The following is a 17,725-nucleotide window of genomic DNA, read 5'->3' as shown; positions in this document are numbered from 1 at the left end:
ATGACAGGCAATATGTATAATGCAGATATTGTGTGATAGTACACACACACACACACACACACACACACAACACACTGATAACGTGTGTCAGGTATACGTTCTGCATTGGGTGTTTGAGGGATAGGGTCCCATATGGGGGTTAGCCCAGACCCCCTACACCCCCTTTACCACTCCCTAACAACTCTTTATCACCCCACAGTGGAGGTGAGGTTACACCATGTCATTAATAACACTCTGACACCAGTGACACGTATTGTTGGTGAATGAACCTAGATGCTCATTGTGACCTTTTACACAGATACTCAACATTTACTGTGATACCCATGTACAGTGTAGTCTACACTCTTAGAATAAAAGGTGCAATCTAGAACCTAAAAGGGTTCTTCAGCTGTTTATACAGTAGATAGGTAGGGGTCATATCTTCAATCTGTTCTGCTTCTCTGACTCAAGTTAAACAGGATATACAGTAGATAGGTAGGGGTCATATCTTCAATCTGTTCTGCTTCTCTGACTCAAGTTAAACAGGATATACAGTAGATAGGTAGGGGTCATATCTTCAATCTGTTCTGCTTCTCTGACTCAAGTTAAACAGGATATACAGTAGATAGGTAGGGGTGGTATCTTCAATCTGTTCTGCTACTCTGACTCAAGTTAAACAGGATATACAGTAGATAGGTAGGGGTGGTATCTTCAATCTGTTCTGCTTCTCTGACTCAAGTTAAACAGGATATACAGTAGATAGGTAGGGGTGGTATCTTCAATCTGTTCTGCTTCTCTGACTCAAGTTAAACAGGATATACAGTAGATAGGTAGGGGTGGTATCTTCAATCTGTTCTGCTTCTCTGACTCAAGTTAAACAGGATATACAGTAGATAGGTAGGGGTGGTATCTTCAATCTGTTCTTCTTCTCTGACTCAAGTTAAACAGGATATACAGTAGATAGGTAGGGGTTGGGATCAAGCAGAAGACACATTTCATTTCCCTGTGATAATGGACAACAAATTAAACACATTAGTGGTGTTTGTTTGGTAGAGAACACAAACAAGCAATAAAGACTATTGGAGGGATCCAAACTTCTTTCTGTACTTCAATTTGACAAGACTTCTTTGAGTACTCAGTAGTGTATATGACTAGACTGTAGATTATATTATGTATCTTTCTCTCTGTTCACTACAGGAGGCTTTGGCCCATGTTAATGCCCATGTCCAGGTGGCGCGGCCACCAGTGGACCCATCGGAGCTGTTCCCCAGGCTGTGCCACCTGGTGCGGGTCGAGACTGGCTACGGCTTCAACCTGCACAGTGAGAAGTCCCGGCCAGGCCAGTACATCCGCTCCCTGGACCCTGGGTCTCCAGCCGACCACGCCGGGCTCAGACCACAGGACAGACTCATAGAGGTGAGGAGAGAGGGGATGGGTGGAGGAGGGGAGAGGAGAGGGGGATGGGTGGAGGAGGGAAGGATGGGTGTTGAAAGAGGGCAAGTGGTTAGAGACTAAAGAAGGGTGGGGGACTGTGGAGCTCCATGAAGGTGTTTATTTTTCATGAAGGTGAGGAGGATAGGTTTGTGAGGAGGAGGCTGGGAAGAAGGGCTAGTCCAGGAGGAGGATAGAGGTGCAGGGGATTGGTGGGAGAGGGAGGAGGGAGTCTGATGTCTTAATAATCATGGAACTATGGACCAGTAGATGCTTGGTTTGTAAACTTTAGACGTAAACTTTAGACAAGTGGTGAGAGAGAAGGAGACAGACTCCAATCAGCTAGTTTACAATGGTCCTAATGAGACCCTAATGAGGTGGGCTTTGAGAAATGGGGTTGGAACACCCTAATTAAGGGGGTTTATAGAACATGTCAGAGAGAGAGAGGGAGTGGGGTGATTGAACATGTGTCTGAGATAAGGGATACAGAGTGAGACCCCAAGAGGCCTTTTACTCCCCTATGTACATGCAAATGGATGTGTGCTTGCTTGTGAATGTTTGGGTTTGTGCTTATCAGTGTGTGTACACAGGTGTGACCTCGTGTGGCAGCAGTCTCAATGCTCATCCTTCATGCGTGTGCAGGGCCACATGTGCCTGGTTTAACCCCTCTAACGATACCACTGCTATAACACGGCCTGGACTCCGGCCTCATCTCTCACATGTTTTAGTTGAGATTAAGGAGGACAGGCTGATAGTGGGGAGAGGTTGTTCATCAGTCTGAAAGCAGGATACAGACGGGAGAGAAACATATGAGGCATGAATGTGTGGGAGAAAGAAGGGATGGGGGGGATAGCAGAGGGTCAGAGATAGAGGGATAGAAGGAGACAGACAGGGGAGAAGCAGACGTGTGGAACATACTGATCCTGCTCACCATACACCCTCTCAATCAGACCCCCAGACACATTCCCATGGGCCCTGACCCCAGAGCAGTACATCAGGGCCTAACAGGGCCAAAACAGGGTAAAACAGGGTCAAATACAGGGCGGACGTAAAATACACCGCATCAGGACGTAAAATACACCGCATCAAAAACACAGGGTCAAATGAAAGTCACACAGAGCCAAACAGAATCTAGCTTAGTTTAACTAAACCTAACCTGGCTCGTAGCATTACCATGACGTTACCATAGCGTTGTGGTGAAAACACAAGGCTGGAAACAGTATAAACAAACCGTAATATGGCAGGCAGAGCAGTTGGATACAGTAGACCCCAACAAAGAGAGACACACACAATCACACACACACGCACAGCTATACCATTCCAGTCCTGCCCATACAGTATGAGTAACACGGACGGCTATACCATTCCAGTCCTGCCCATACAGTATGAGTAACACGGACGGCTATACCATTCCAGTCCTGCCCATACAGTATGAGTAACACGGACGGCTATACCATTCCAGTCCTGCCCATACAGTATGAGTAACACAGACGGCTATACCATTCCAGTCCTGCCCATACAGTATGAGTAACACGGACGGCTATACCATTCCAGTCCTGCCCATACAGTATGAGTAACACGGACGGCTATACCATTCCAGTCCTGCCCATACAGTATGAGTAACACGGACGGCTATACCATTCCAGTCCTGCCCATACAGTATGAGTAACACGGACGGCTATACCATTCCAGTCCTGCCCATACAGTATGAGTAACACGGACGGCTATACCATTCCAGTCCTGCCCATACAGTATGAGTAACACGGACGGCTATACCATTCCAGTCCTGCCCATACAGTATGAGTAACACGGACGGCTATACCATTCCAGTCCTGCCCATACAGTATGAGTAACACGGACGGCTATACCATTCCAGTCCTGCCCATACAGTATGAGTAACACGGACGGCTATACCATTCCAGTCCTGCCCATACAGTATGAGTAACACGGACGGCTGCACACACACTGGCACTAGAGGGAGGAGTTGCTTTCAATGCTTTGATGTCCCTCTGTCTGTCCAGCAACAGGAAACAGTGAGAGTGAACTGTAGCTATGGGAGCTAGCTTCCTGTGTCTGTTAGATGACAATAACAGGCCAGGTCACTCCCTGTCCATGTGCTCTAAGGTCCATAAATAGGTTTTATCATGTTTATATAGAGACTAAAGAGTCCCTGCCCTGAACCTGAAGATACACATTGTCACGTCCTGACCAGTATAGGGGTTATTTGTATTTGTAGGTTGGTAAGGACGTGGCAGAGGGTATTTGTTTTATGTGGTTCGGGGGTTATGTGTATTGTAGAAGGGTGTTTTATTTATGTATTACGGGGTTTTGGTGTATGTTCTGGGTTTTGTATTCTAGGTTGGTTTTCTAGTTTGTTTATTTCTGTGTGGTCTGTGTGGCTCCCGATCAGGAACAGCTGTACGTCGTTGTTCCTGATTGGGAGTCATATATTAGTTGCGTGTTTTCGCCTGGGGATTTGTGGGTAGTTCATTTTGCACTGCTTGTTATTATAGCCTGTAAAACTGTTCCTGTCATTTCTTTGTTTATTGTTTTTCCGTGTTCACATGTTAATAAATAATAATGATGAGCACGCAACCCGCTGTGCCTTGGTCCTCTCTACCCAACGACACCCATTACACACATCCAGAAAGAGAGACAGAGAGGCCTAGATCTTCTGCACAGATTCTGTCAGACCTGGACCCTGACAGTAAATCTCAGTAAGACAAAAATAATGGTGTTCCAAAAAAGGTCCAGTTCCTAATAAAGCCCCTTAAATTGAAATGTAATTGACAGAGATACCCTGCCCTGAACCTGAATACACACACGCCCAGGGAGAGAGACAGAGATACCCTGCCCTGAACCTGAATACACACACGCCCAGGGAGAGAGACAGAGATACCCTGCCCTGAACCTGAATACACACGCCCAGGGAGAGAGACAGAGATGCCCTGCCCTGAACCTGAATACACACACGCCCAGGGAGAGAGACAGAGATACCCTGCCCTGAACCTGAATACACACGCCCAGGGAGAGAGACAGAGATGCCCTGCCCTGAACCTGAATACACACGCCCAGGGAGAGAGACAGAGATGCCCTGCCCTGAACCTGAATACACACACGCCCAGGGAGAGAGACAGAGATACCCTGCCCTGAACCTGAATACACACACGCCCAGGGAGAGAGACAGAGATACCCTGCCCTGAACCTGAATACACACACGCCCAGGGAGACAGAGACGGATGACTACACAGGACAGTAAATACAATGGGCTCCATTGGGTTAATACAGGGTATAGTTCAATGCAGTACTGTAGGACATTCCACTGACTCCCCTCCCCACTGCTTAGATACTGTAAACACTCAGAGAGCCCATATACTTGAGACAATACAGTACTGTTTGTCTCTACTGTGCTCTTCAATTCATAACAATAGAATCTCATTCTACGTCTATGCATTACCTCCCACAATATGTCTGCAAAGCAGCATTCAGCAAGCATCTGTGACATTCCACCACATCATATTCAAAAAGGTATTTGTAGATCAAGAGCCTGTATTGGTGTTCTCTTCTGAACACAACACAGTTAAAAGCCTTGGCCTTCTCCCTTCCTGTATGACTGGGGCTCAACAGCATCAGCTGTGTTTTGACAGGACCAAGTGAAAGGGATTTCTAATGAACACAGTCTGGGTGTACAGTTTCAGCTCAGAGTGGTATAGTCATTGAAACCCTGTCTGTGTTGGCTAGATTAGCGCTAAGTGAAGTTACTCCCTACCCACTGATTCAGGGTCCCTATAATCAGTGGTGGAAAAAGTACCCAATTGTCATACTTGAGTAAAATTAAAGATACCTTGATAGAAAATAACTCATGTAAAAGTGAAAGTCGCCCAGTAAAATACCTGAGTTAAAGTAAAAAACGATTTGGTTTTAAATATACTTAAGTATCAAAAGTAAAAGTATAAATCATTTCACATTCCTTATATTAAGCAAACCAGATGGCACAAGTTTCTTGTTTTTAAATGTACGGATAACCAGGGGTACACTCCAACACTCAGACATCATTTACAAACGAAGCATGTGTGTTTAGTGAGTCCGCCAGATCAGAGGCAGTAGGGATGTTTTCTTGATAAGTGCGTGAATTTGACCATTTTCCTTTCCTGCTAAGCATTCAAAATGTAATGACTACTTTTGGGTGTCAGAGAAAATGTATTAAGTAAAAAGTACATCATTTTCTTTAGGAATACAGTGGAGGAAAATTAAAAGTTGGCAAAAATATAAATAGTAAAGTACAGATACCCCAAAAAACTACTTAAGTAGTACTTTAAAGTATTTTTACTTAAGTACACTATATATACAAAAGTATGTGGACACCTCTTCAAATTAGTGGATTTGGCTATTTTAGCCACACCCGTTGCTGACAGGTGTATAAAATCGAGCACACAGCCATGCAATCTCCCTAGACAAACATTGGCAGTAGAATGGCCTTATCAGAGAGCTCAGTGACCTTCAACGTGGCAGCATCATAGGATGCCACCTTTCCAACAAGTCAGTTCGTCAAATTTCTGCCCTGCTAGAGCTGTCCCAGTCAACTGTAAGTGCTGTTATTGTGAAGTGGAAACGTTTAGGAGCAACAACAGCTCAGCCACGAAGTGGTATGTCACATAAGCTCACAGAACGGGACCGCCGAGTGCTGAAGTGTGTGGTGCGTAAAAATAATTTATCATCGGTTGCAACACTCACTACCGAGTTCCAAACTGCCTCTGGAAGCAACATCAGCACAAGAACTGTTCGTCGGGAGCTTCATAAAAATAGGTTTCCATGGCCGAGCAGCCGCACACAAGCCTAAGATCACCATGCGCAATGCTAAGCGTCAGCTGGAATGGTGTAAAGCTCGCCACCATTGGACTCTGGAGCAGTGGAAACGCGTTCTCTGGAGTGATGAATCACGCTTCACCGTCTGGCAGTCTGATGGACGAATCTGGGTATGGCAGATGACAGCAATACACTACCTGCCCCAATGCATAGTGCCAACTGTAAAGTTTGGTGGAGGGGGAATAATGGTCTGGAGCTGTTTTTCATGGTTCGGGCTACAGGCCCCTTATTCTAGACGATTCTGTGCTTCCAACTTTGTGGCAACAGTTTGGGGAAGGCCCTTTCCTGTTTCAGCATGGCAATGCCCCAGTGCACAAAGCGAGGTCCATACAGAAATGGTTTGTCAAGATCAGTGTGGAAGAACTTGACTGGCCTCTACAGAACCCTGACCTCAACCCCATCAAACACCTTTGGGATGAATTGGAGTGACGACTGCGAGCCAGGCCTAATTGCCCAACATCAGTGTGCAACCTCACTAATGCTTTTGTGGCTGAATGGAAGCAAGTCCCCATAGCAATGTTCCAACATCTAGTGGAAAGCCTTTCCAGAAGAGTGGAGGCTGTTATAGCAGCAAAGGGGGGACCAACTCCATATTAATGCCCATGATTTTGGAATGAGATATTCAATGAGCAGGTGTCCACATACTTTTGGTCATGAAGTGTACTTTACATCACTGCCTATAATAATTTAGGTTAGGATCAGGAGTAGGCTGATCTGGTCCTAGATCTGGGGTTAAGGACTACTTTTACCTTATGCACTTAGAGCAGTTTCCCCTATACAGTCAGTGTCAGTAAACTGTAGTCAGCGAAGCCCTGTCAATCAGTCATTGGTTTTAATGCTGTGTCTCTTCGTTCTAGCTGGATTAGTGCTAAGTGGCTAGGTCACTGTACCTGCTGAAACTGCAGGCAGAGCCCCGGGGGTTTGGCCAAGGTAACCCCAGGCAGGTGTGTGGGCTCAGCGGTTGACTAGAGGATGATTATGTGTGTGTTATTCTCTGTGGCTAATGGAGGATGTCCTGACCAAACAACTGTCTGGCACGGTGCACTGCTTGGTCCATCTGTCAGCAGCTCGTTAGCAAGGTGAAAACCCATTCTCACTCACTCACTCACACACACACACACACACACACACACACACACACACACACACACACACCATTGGAAACATTCCAGGGTGTACAACCTAAGCAAACACTGACGATTATGATAGTACCTTGAAAACGACTGCTCTGTAAAGCATTCGAACAGCACTGTATTCCAATGAAAAACAGGTTTGGCCCACTAGCACTACACTGACTGTTGTATTGTGTGGGAGTCGCCTAATGAACAAGGGCCCTATTAATTAGCTTGAGTGGGCTGGATTGTTTTGCTGGATTGTGAAGGATTGCTGCTGCTATGAAACATGACACAACACCTGCTCCCCTAGCCCAACACAAAGGGGGCTTGTTCCTCCTCATGCACTAGGGCTGGTAGGATGAGACGATTCTCTACCAATTAGTGTGTGATGACTCCACTGAGCCTTATGTTCTGACACCTACTCTAATGGAGAGAGAGAGACAGAGAGAGAGACAAAGAGAGGGAGAGACAGAGACAAAGAGAGGGAGAGACAGAGAGACAAAGAGAGGGAGAGACAGAGAGACAAAGAGAGGGAGAGACAGAGAGAGGGAGAGACAGAGAGACAAAGAGAGGGAGAGACAGAGAGAGGGAGAGACAGAGAGGGAGAGACAGAGAGGGAGAGACAGAGAGAGGGAGAGACAGAGAGAGGGAGAGACAGAGAGACAGAGAGAGGGAGAGACAGAGAGAGGGAGAGACAGAGAGGGAGACAGAGAGGGAGACAGAGAGCGAGAGAGAGAAAGAATAGATAGAGATGGGTTTCTGATAGTGAAGGGGTCATCACCTTAATGGTTATCACTGCTTAACTCTCACTCTCTCTCTTTCTTTCATGCTCTTTTTTTCTCTTTTTCTCTCTTTCACACACACACACAACACACACTCAACTTCTCTTGGTTTTACACATTTTTTCCTCCCTTTCTCTCTCTCTCTTTCCCTCCTTCTCCTAGTCTCTCCCTAGCCTTAACAGGCACCACTGGACTTATACATTTCCTATGTAACAGTTAGTTATGAGAGAGTAGGCGGGTATCTAGCCGTGTTGTTTCAGTGTATTAGACCATTCTGGTATCTAGCTGTGCTGTTACAGTGTATTAGACCATTCTGGTATCTAGCCATGCTGTTACAGTGTATTAGACCAGTCTGGTATCTAGCCGTGCTGTTACAGTGTATTAGACCAGTCTGGTATCTAGCCGTGTTGTTACAGTGTATTAGACCAGTCTGGTATCTAGCCGTGCTGTTACAGTGTATTAGACCAGTCTGGTATCTAGCCGTGCTGTTACAGTGTATTAGACCAGTCTGGTATCTAGCCGTGTTGTTACAGTGTATTAGACCAGTCTGGTATCTAGCCGTGCTGTTACAGTGTATTAGACCAGTCTGGTATCTAGCCGTGCTGTTACAGTGTATTAGACCAGTCTGGTATCTAGCCGTGTTGTTGCAGTGTATTAGACCAGTCTGGTATCTAGCCGTGCTGTTACAGTGTATTAGACCAGTCTGGTATCTAGCCGTGCTGTTACAGTGTATTAGACCAGTCTGGTATCTAGCCGTGTTGTTACAGTGTATTAGACCAGTCTGGTATCTAGCCGTGCTGTTACAGTGTATTAGACCAGTCTGGTATCTAGCCGTGTTGTTACAGTGTATTAGACCAGTCTGGTATCTAGCCGTGCTGTTACAGTGTATTAGACCAGTCTGGTATCTAGCCGTGCTGTTACAGTGTATTAGACCAGTCTGGTATCTAGCCGTGCTGTTAGTGTATTAGACCAGTCTGGTATCTAGCCGTGCTGTTACAGTGTATTAGACCAGTCTGGTATCTAGCCGTGTTGTTACAGTGTATTAGACCAGTCTGGTATCTAGCCGTGCTGTTACAGTGTATTAGACCAGTCTGGTATCTAGCCGTGTTGTTACAGTGTATTAGACCAGTCTGGTATCTAGCCGTGCTGTTACAGTGTATTAGACCAGTCTGGTATCTAGCCGTGTTGTTACAGTGTATTAGACCAGTCTGGTATCTAGCCGTGTTGTTACAGTGTATTAGACCAGTCTGGTATCTAGCCGTGCTGTTACAGTGTATTAGACCAGTCTGGTATCTAGCCGTGCTGTTACAGTGTATTAGACCAGTCTGGTATCTAGCCGTGCTGTTACAGTGTATTAGACCAGTCTGGTATCTAGCCGTGCTGTTACAGTGTATTAGACCAGTCTGGTATCTAGCCGTGCTGTTACAGTGTATTAGACCAGTCTGGTATCTAGCCGTGCTGTTACAGTGTATTAGACCAGTCTGGTATCTAGCCGTGCTGTTACAGTGTATTAGACCAGTCTGGTATCTAGCCGTGCTGTTACAGTGTATTAGACCAGTCTGGTATCTAGCCGTGCTGTTACAGTGTATTAGACCAGTCTGGTATCTAGCCGTGCTGTTACAGTGTATTAGACCAGTCTGGTATCTAGCCGTGCTGTTACAGTGTATTAGACCAGTCTGGTATCTAGCCGTGCTGTTACAGTGTATTAGACCAGTCTGGTATCTAGCCGTGTTGTTACAGTGTATTAGACCAGTCTGTTCACAACCACCTCCTACTGCCCTCACTTCATAAGCAGCAGCGTTAGTGAATTTTAAAACAAAATCCCCCTCAGGACACTGATACCTGAAACCCACACTATTGGTTCAGCAGAAGCTAGGCATCAATATTTGATGGTGTACCAACGTTAAGGGAGGCAGCACCGTGCAAAGCTACAGTACTAGCTGAATAGAGTTAATGGAATATACAGGAGTCTGTGGAAAGTCACAGGGAGAAACTCTCCGACGGAAACTTACTGATGTGTTAGTGACTGGGGTGTAGGTGTGAGGGCTTCTCACTTTTCATACACTCTCGCTCCCCTCTCTTTCTCTCCTCACACACTCCCCCCTCACTCTTTTCCAGCTGAATTCACAAGTTGCCGAACCAATAAAAGAGGGATTACTATGACCAAAGAGAGAGAAAAAAAGTGTTTGAAAAGGAAACAAATAAACGATGTTCTACTGTTAGAGCCCATTAGCTTACATGCTCGTTCCATCCTTGTTGTAATGGGATATGGAATGTAAAGGTATTCTGTTCTGCTTGTACGTCATTGAGGAAGGAATGCAGAATATTCTCTCTCTCTCTATGCACCATCTTGCAACATTTTGTGTCTGATTCCTCACAGGTTTTGTCCTCACTCTTCATTGAGTCCAGTGGGAAATGATTGTTTTGGTGCATAGCACCCTCTACTGTTTGGATCAAGTAATGGTTCGCATATTCAGTTGATCCTTGTCTGAATAAATAAGTATTTTAGTTTAGGCTATACCATGGTTTTGGACAGTTGTGAATGTGTTCTCTAAAACGCTGAATCAGGTAAAGAGAATGTTGTTGGATTGAGACTGGTGAACTGCTGCACTGGTCCAATGTGGACGTATCAGAAATCAACTGTAAGTCAACCAGTGTAAAGTCTGCACACCAGTAATGACAGACGAGCGACCAACCAACATCACTAGTGTGCTTTTTTAGAACTTGTTTTGGATACTTAGTTGTTCCTGTCTGAACCAGCAGCAGGATCTAGAGTTTTCACTGTTTCTTTCCTACTGTATACATATTCACAACCAGACAGCCTTGAACATCTTTCAGACATTGAAACATTGAGACAGCGACGAGGCCAGATCACAGAATCCCAGACAACAGTATAGATGGAGACATCTAACATCACTCACCCATAACACCCTTTCTTCCCCTCTGTCTCCCTTCTCTCCTTTCAGGTGAATGGAGTGAACGTAGAGGGCATGCGCCATGCGGAGGTTGTGGCCTTCATAAAGACAGGAGGAGATGAGACCAGGCTGCTGGTGGTGGACCCTGACACAGACCATCACTTTAAGAAGATGGGCGTCACCCCGTTGGCCAGCCACGTCAAAGGTAGGCCTACACCCTTGTTTATCTGTAAAACAGAATATTTATTTAAAGTGTACTCTTATAAACCACGCCAAAGGCACAGTACAGCTCAGGACAAGTCTCTAGTCTAATTGGACATCTACATTGTACAGTTGCATATTGAGGAGGCGGGAATGGTGTTGATGATCCTAATCTACAGTGAAATGTTACGGTGTAGTTCATCAAAACCAGCATCAGATTACTGACCTCCAAATCTGAGCCTGTAATTCTGGGTGTTGGGTGAAGGTGCCCGTAGGGTGGATCAGTTTTGCATTTCCCCCACTAATGGTTAAGGTTAGGATTGGGGGGAGGAAAGGGTAGAGAAGCTGATCCTAGATCTGTACATAGAGAGTAATTCTGACCCTTCTTTCCCAGACTATGACGGTCCGTCCATATCCAACGGCTCCCCCAGTCCTCAGATCAACGGCAGCTTCACCAGCCGCTCCATCCAGTCACACCACTCTGACCTGAGCAGTCCAGACAACAGCCTGCAGGTGAGACGTGTGTGTGTGTGTGTGTGTGTGTGTGTGTGTGTGTGTGTGTGTGTGTGTGTGTGTGTGTGTGTGTGTGTGTGTGTGTGTGTGTGTGTGTGTGTGTGTGTGTGTGTGTGTGTGTGTGTGTGTGTGTGTGTGCGTGCGTGCGTGCGTGCGTGCGTGCGTGCGTGCGTGCGTGCGTGCGTGCGTGCGTGCGTGCGTGCGTGCGTGCGTGCGTGCGTGCGTGCGTGCACGTGTGCGAACAAACATGCAAGAAAGCGTGCAAGGTGTGTGTATATGTGTGTCTGCATGCGTGTGTGGACTATATTGGAGTGTACAGTATATAACCTCTTGTTATTTCATATAACACATACAGTGTATCACATTAACACAGATATTATCAGAATTACACATCAGGGTTCTATTTCAAATCATTAAATTCAGGAAGTAAACTGAGGTCTACCAATTTTACCATTCCCACATTTGACCAATTCCAAATCATTGAGCAAATTAGAAGATTTGGAATTCCCTGAATTGACTGAATTGAAATTGAATTGGCTTCCAGTTGAAGCTCGCATCCGCTACAAGACCATGGTGCTTGCCTACGGAGCTGTGAGGGGAACGGCACCTCCGTACCTTCAGGCTCTGATCCGTCCCTACACCCAAACAAGGGCACTGCGTTCATCCACCTCTGGCCTGCTGGCCTCCCTACCTCTGAGGAAGCACAGTTCCCGCTCAGCCCAGTCAAAACTGTTCGCTGCTCTGGCACCCCAATGGTGGAACAAGCTCCCTCACGACGCCAGGACAGTGGAGTCAATCACCACCTTCCGGAGACACCTGAAACCCCACCTCTTTAAGGAATACCTAAGATAGGATTAAGTAATCCTTCTACCACCCCCCCCTACCCTCCCCCCAAAAAAGATCTAGATGCACTATTGTAAAGTGGTTGTTCCACTGGATATCATAAGGTGAATCCACCAATTTGTAAGTCGCTCTGGATAAGAGCGTCTGCTAAATGACTTAAATGTAAAATGAATTGACCTCAACCCTGCCATGCGTGTGAATGTCAACCCACACTATAACTACCAAGTAGTCTCTGATATTAATCTGTCTGTCTGTCTGTCTGTCTGTCTGTCTGTCTGTCTGTCTGTCTGTCTGTCTGTCTGTCTGTCTGTCTGTCTGTCTGTCTGTCTGTCTGTCTGTCTGTCTGTCTGTCTGTCTGTCTGTCTGTCTAGCTGGGAGAGGACGAGGCGGGCCGTCTGATGGACCCGTTTGCTGAGATCGGCCTGCTCCTGAGTCCCACAGCAGCTGAGGCCAAAGAGAAGGCCCATGCCAAGAGGGCCAAGAAGAGAGCCCCTCAGATGGACTGGGACAAAAAACACCAGCTCTTCAGCAACTTCTGAACTTTTCTTCCACCCAATGAGAGAAGCAGAAAGACTGTCGAATTTGACATTTCTGAAAGTTACCTTCAACATCCCTACCCGTTACCGCACCACCACTACCAACCAATCCAACAGAAGAGAATACGCAGATAGAATGTTGTTCTCTGAACGTTGGCAATCCAACACACACTCCCTCCTGCTTCCAAAATGGACGGGATGGAATGATGGACATCTCATCCTTTACCCCTCCTTCAACCCTCCCTTCTTCCACCCTTCTCTATACCCCCATCCCACCCCAGAGAGAGCTTGTCTGCTGGAATGGACTGGAATAAGAGACTCAAGATTACCAGCTTCTTCTGAATCCTCCCATCATCATCGCTCTTTCCCTAAACCATCCAATGTCCCTCCTCTTCTACCACTAACTCCCACCTTCTCTGAGGCCTGCTCTGGAGAGAGGAGGCACTTATTTTTATATTTAGAAAGTGGAAAACCACCATAATAGGTGTTAGCCAGCCCAGCTATATGGAGTATGGGGAATATGGACTATGTGAGATGTTTGTGAACACTGTGACCTGATCTTAAACATTGGGGTTTGTTTTGACCCTGTAAGAGAAGGAACGTATGCCCAAAGATGGATGAAACTCTTCCTCCCATGATCCTCCTGTGATTTTATTGTGTGATCGATGCGCCTCAGACTTCAACGATTCGCTCACCAGGAAAACCACAAACTATAGGCTGAATGGCATTGCTTCTGTATCATCTCTGTTTGTATTTGTATCAAAGCATCTGTTTTCTCATAATGTCATAACATTTCCACTTTGCTCCCTATGTTGGATATGAACTGGTATTCATAGATAGTGTTAACAATGCATAGACAATCAAAAGCCTTACCCCATCCATACCTCCCTCTCAATATGATAGCATTTAAGATACATTGACTAAATGCATGCATACATGCACACACACAAGCCCCCTATGATTCTCTAGCCTATAGGCCTGCTTCACTCATTCTAAGGCAGTTTAAGTTTATTTATGTCTAGTACACCAGGGGGTGCTAATAAGACACACAGCAACATGAAGCCACTACAGTACACTGCTCAGAGATGTATGAGGATTGGGACATGAAAGTACCATAGAAGGAGAAGATAGCCTGGGGATGATATGACCACTTTAAAGATGTATGAGATCTATGTAACACCTTGTAACATTTACGTAAAGCCTGCAGGTATAATGTGTTATTACTAGTTATGAGTATCTATCATGCTTTATTACCTGTTAGGAGCAAATATAATGCTTTATTACTTGCTATGAGCATGTATAATGCTTTATTACTTGTTATGAGCAAATATAATGCTATATTACTTGCTATGAGCATCTATAATGTTTTATTACTTACTACAGTATGAGCATCTATAATGTTTTATTACTTACTACAGTATGAGCATCGATAATGCTGTATTACTTGTTATGAGCAAATATAACGCTTTATTACTTGTTATGAACATCTCCATCTATGAGCCGAACACCTTTATATGCAAAAGTATAGATACAAATAATGTATGAAATACCAAGATGGATATTGTACGGGATTGAAAGTGAGCCCGGCGTATCAAAGAACGCTTACATCACTCAGTGTTGATGTGATGTTGTGGTAATGTTATGCTCATGTTGTGGTAAAGTGATGACAGACTGACATAGTGCTTGTATCAGCTACTCCAGACTGGCCTGTCTTTCCGTTTCACTTCAGAAGGGAAGGACACAGTTATTTTTGTACAACATGCCTGAATGCTGTGGATTGTGGATCGGCTGTGGTATCAGGGGCTTTGGTATGTGAGTATAGCCTGGTCAAGGATCTATTTGTGCGGTATTGCCAACTCCTATGGTCATTATCAAGAGGCGTCACACAACAATAGCCATAGGAGATGGTAAGACAGCACAAACCGATCTCGGACCAGGCTACTCTGAGCTATGGGGCTAGGGGCTCTGATCAGTGGGCCTGCCCAGTGGGGTCTGTGGTGGTGGGGCAGTGGGGTGTGTGGGAGAGGCCTATCCTGGAGGTCAGACTCAGAGATGCTCTAATGAATGAGACCAGGGGAGCCACAGGACTTACAGGAGATTAGTCCTAGCATAGGATAGCATGGGGACAGCTGTCCTGCACACAGACACACACCAGACCAAACCACTGGCACGCCTCATAGGGGGGTGAAGATCAAGTTTATCTTACTGCGTGTGTGTCATCCACTGTTACGGATAGTAATCTCAGGTCCCCCCGGTCGTTCATATTGTGGTAGGATCTACACAAAGAGAACACTCCCCAGACCAAACCACTGCTACATCTCATACGGGGGTGAAGGGAGATAGAAGGGAAAGTTTGTCTCTGTGTCATCCATTGTTACTATTCACCCAGGGTCCGTATAGTGCCGATCTAGGATCAGTTTTGCCTTTTAGATCATAATTAATAAGATTATATGGACAGGAGCGACCTGATACTAGTTCAGCACTCCTACTCTGAGACGCTTTCTGAATACGGGCCCAGGTCCCCCCTGGAGGTTCATATTGTGGTAGGATCTGAAATGCGGGTTCCTGGTTGGGCTAGGTCTGAGGTACAGGCCAGGGTCAGCTGTGCTATGCGGCGCCGACTCCACACTTAGGACGGAGAGAAATGTTTGATCTGTTTTCATATATTGCACAATTAATTTTTTGTTAATACGCATATTGTCATTACTATTACTCATAATAGTACAGAAAAAAAAATGTTTTTATTTCTCTGGTTTCCATTTGTGATCTAGCACCAATGTGTTTGCATAAGGGTTTTTACTATTGGTCCATATGATAAGCTGACCGTTAAACCCTGAGCAGAATGGTATATGACCCATGTATATTTACATTTTAGTCATTTGGCAGACGCTCTTATCGAAAGCGACTTAAGGAGCAATTAGGGGTTAAGTGCCTTGCTCAAAAGTTTGTTGACAGATTTTTCACCTAGTCGGTTTGGAGATTCAAACCAGCGACCTATCGGTTACTGGCCCAATGCTCTTAACCACTAGGCTACCTGCCTCCCTACAGTATATATATGGCAGGTTGTATTTTTTCAATAAAGTGTGACAATCTCCTTCTGGACTATATGACATCAGCTCAGTGTCATCCCTTCTTCTTCTGTAAGTCTGTTGTCTTGTCTCTGATACTAGTGGGGGGGGGGTCATCTGTTCAATGAGCTAATCTTCCCACAGCTGTGATCCAGGAGTTCTCAGAGTAACTCCTCCTCTTCTCTCTCCGTTTGTCTCTCTCAATCTTCCCCCTTCTATCTATCTCCCTCCCTATTGTCCCGGTCCTCCTTCATGTTCTTTCTCTCGCTCTCTCTGTCCCCCTCGATCCCTAAGGATTATGTGAGTGTTGGCATACAGTTTCACTCTGTTTCCAGAATTCTCTTGTGCCTCCAGCTGCCGTGATTACTCAGGCCCGTTAGAGGTCACGCAGAGGTCCAGAGTGTGTGTTTTGGAGGAGTTTGTGTGTGTGTGTGTGTGTGTCTGTCTGTCTGTCTGTCTGTCTGTCTGTCTGTCTGTCTGTCTGTCTGTCTGTCTGTCTGTCTCATTATAGATTGTGTGTCCTTTATTGTCTACTACGGTGCTTCAGCAGCCTGGCATTCAGAGCTTCACAGCCTGTTTGTACTAGACTCAGCAGCCTGGCATTCAGAGCTTCCCAGCCTGTTTGTACTAGACTCAGCAGTCTGGCATTCAGAGCTTCCCAGCCTGTTTGTACTAGACTCAGCAGTCTGGCATTCAGAGCTTCCCAGCCTGTTTGTACTAGACTCAGCAGTCTGGCATTCAGAGCTTCCCAGCCTGTTTGTACTAGACTCAGCAGTCTGGCATTCAGAGCTTCCCAGCCTGTTTGTACTAGACTCAGCAGTCTGGCATTCAGAGCTTCCCAGCCTGTTTGTACTAGACTCAGCAGTCAGGCATTCAGAGCTTCCCAGCCTGTTTGTACTAGACTCAGCAGAGACACTCTGACTGACTGGTGCCTAGTGTCTGTGTATCCTCCTACGCTTTCCCAGAAAGCCAGTCATGCATAGGTCAGAGGTCTGCGACTGGTCAAGTTAACGGTCAGACAGTGAGAACACAGTGATGACATGGTTACATGGGTCGTATTCATTAGGGCACACAGTAGCAGAATGTTTTGAAACTGAAAACAAACATTTCTAATTGAGCAAGTCTCTCCCTGTTCAGGCCATTTTCCTTGTATTTGTGACTTAGCAGACACGCTTATCCAGAGCGACTTACAGAAGCAATTAGAGTTAATTGCCTTGCTGAATGGCACATCAACAGATTTTTAACCTAGTCGTCTCTGGGATTCAAACAAGCAACCTTTTGGTTAATTGCCCAGCGCGCTTAACCGCTAGGCTACCTGCTGCCCCTCCACTTGGTTCCTAGTGAATACAGCCCTGTTGTGGGAGCACAGTGATGACATGTACACATACCTATTGTCATTGTTGAGGCTGTGTCTGAATTGGATGTGGAGGTGGTGAGGTCTTTCCAGAGTCAGGTCAACAAATAGACAAGACGTGG

General features: G+C 45.8%; 1 protein-coding gene across 2 annotated transcripts in view; it reads left to right on the top strand.

The window, feature by feature from the left end:
* The window catches only part of LOC106601791 (Na(+)/H(+) exchange regulatory cofactor NHE-RF2), a 65,251-nt gene extending 48,955 nt beyond the window's left edge, over positions 1-16,296 (top strand). For both annotated transcript variants that reach the window (XM_045715604.1, XM_045715605.1), the window contains 4 exons: positions 1,177-1,395; positions 11,140-11,293; positions 11,684-11,802; positions 13,017-16,296. In XM_045715604.1, coding sequence (XP_045571560.1) covers positions 1,177-1,395; positions 11,140-11,293; positions 11,684-11,802; positions 13,017-13,184 — 660 coding nt within the window. In that variant the 3' untranslated portion in view covers positions 13,185-16,296. The remainder of the gene's footprint in view (positions 1-1,176; positions 1,396-11,139; positions 11,294-11,683; positions 11,803-13,016) is intronic.
* Positions 16,297-17,725: the final 1,429 nt, after the last annotated feature.

This window comes from Salmo salar, chromosome ssa03, assembly GCF_905237065.1.
Source record: "Salmo salar chromosome ssa03, Ssal_v3.1, whole genome shotgun sequence".
NCBI lineage: Eukaryota > Metazoa > Chordata > Actinopteri > Salmoniformes > Salmonidae > Salmo > Salmo salar.
The sequence above is the reverse complement of the archived record's forward strand: the minus strand, read 5'-3'. Positions and strand labels throughout refer to the sequence as shown.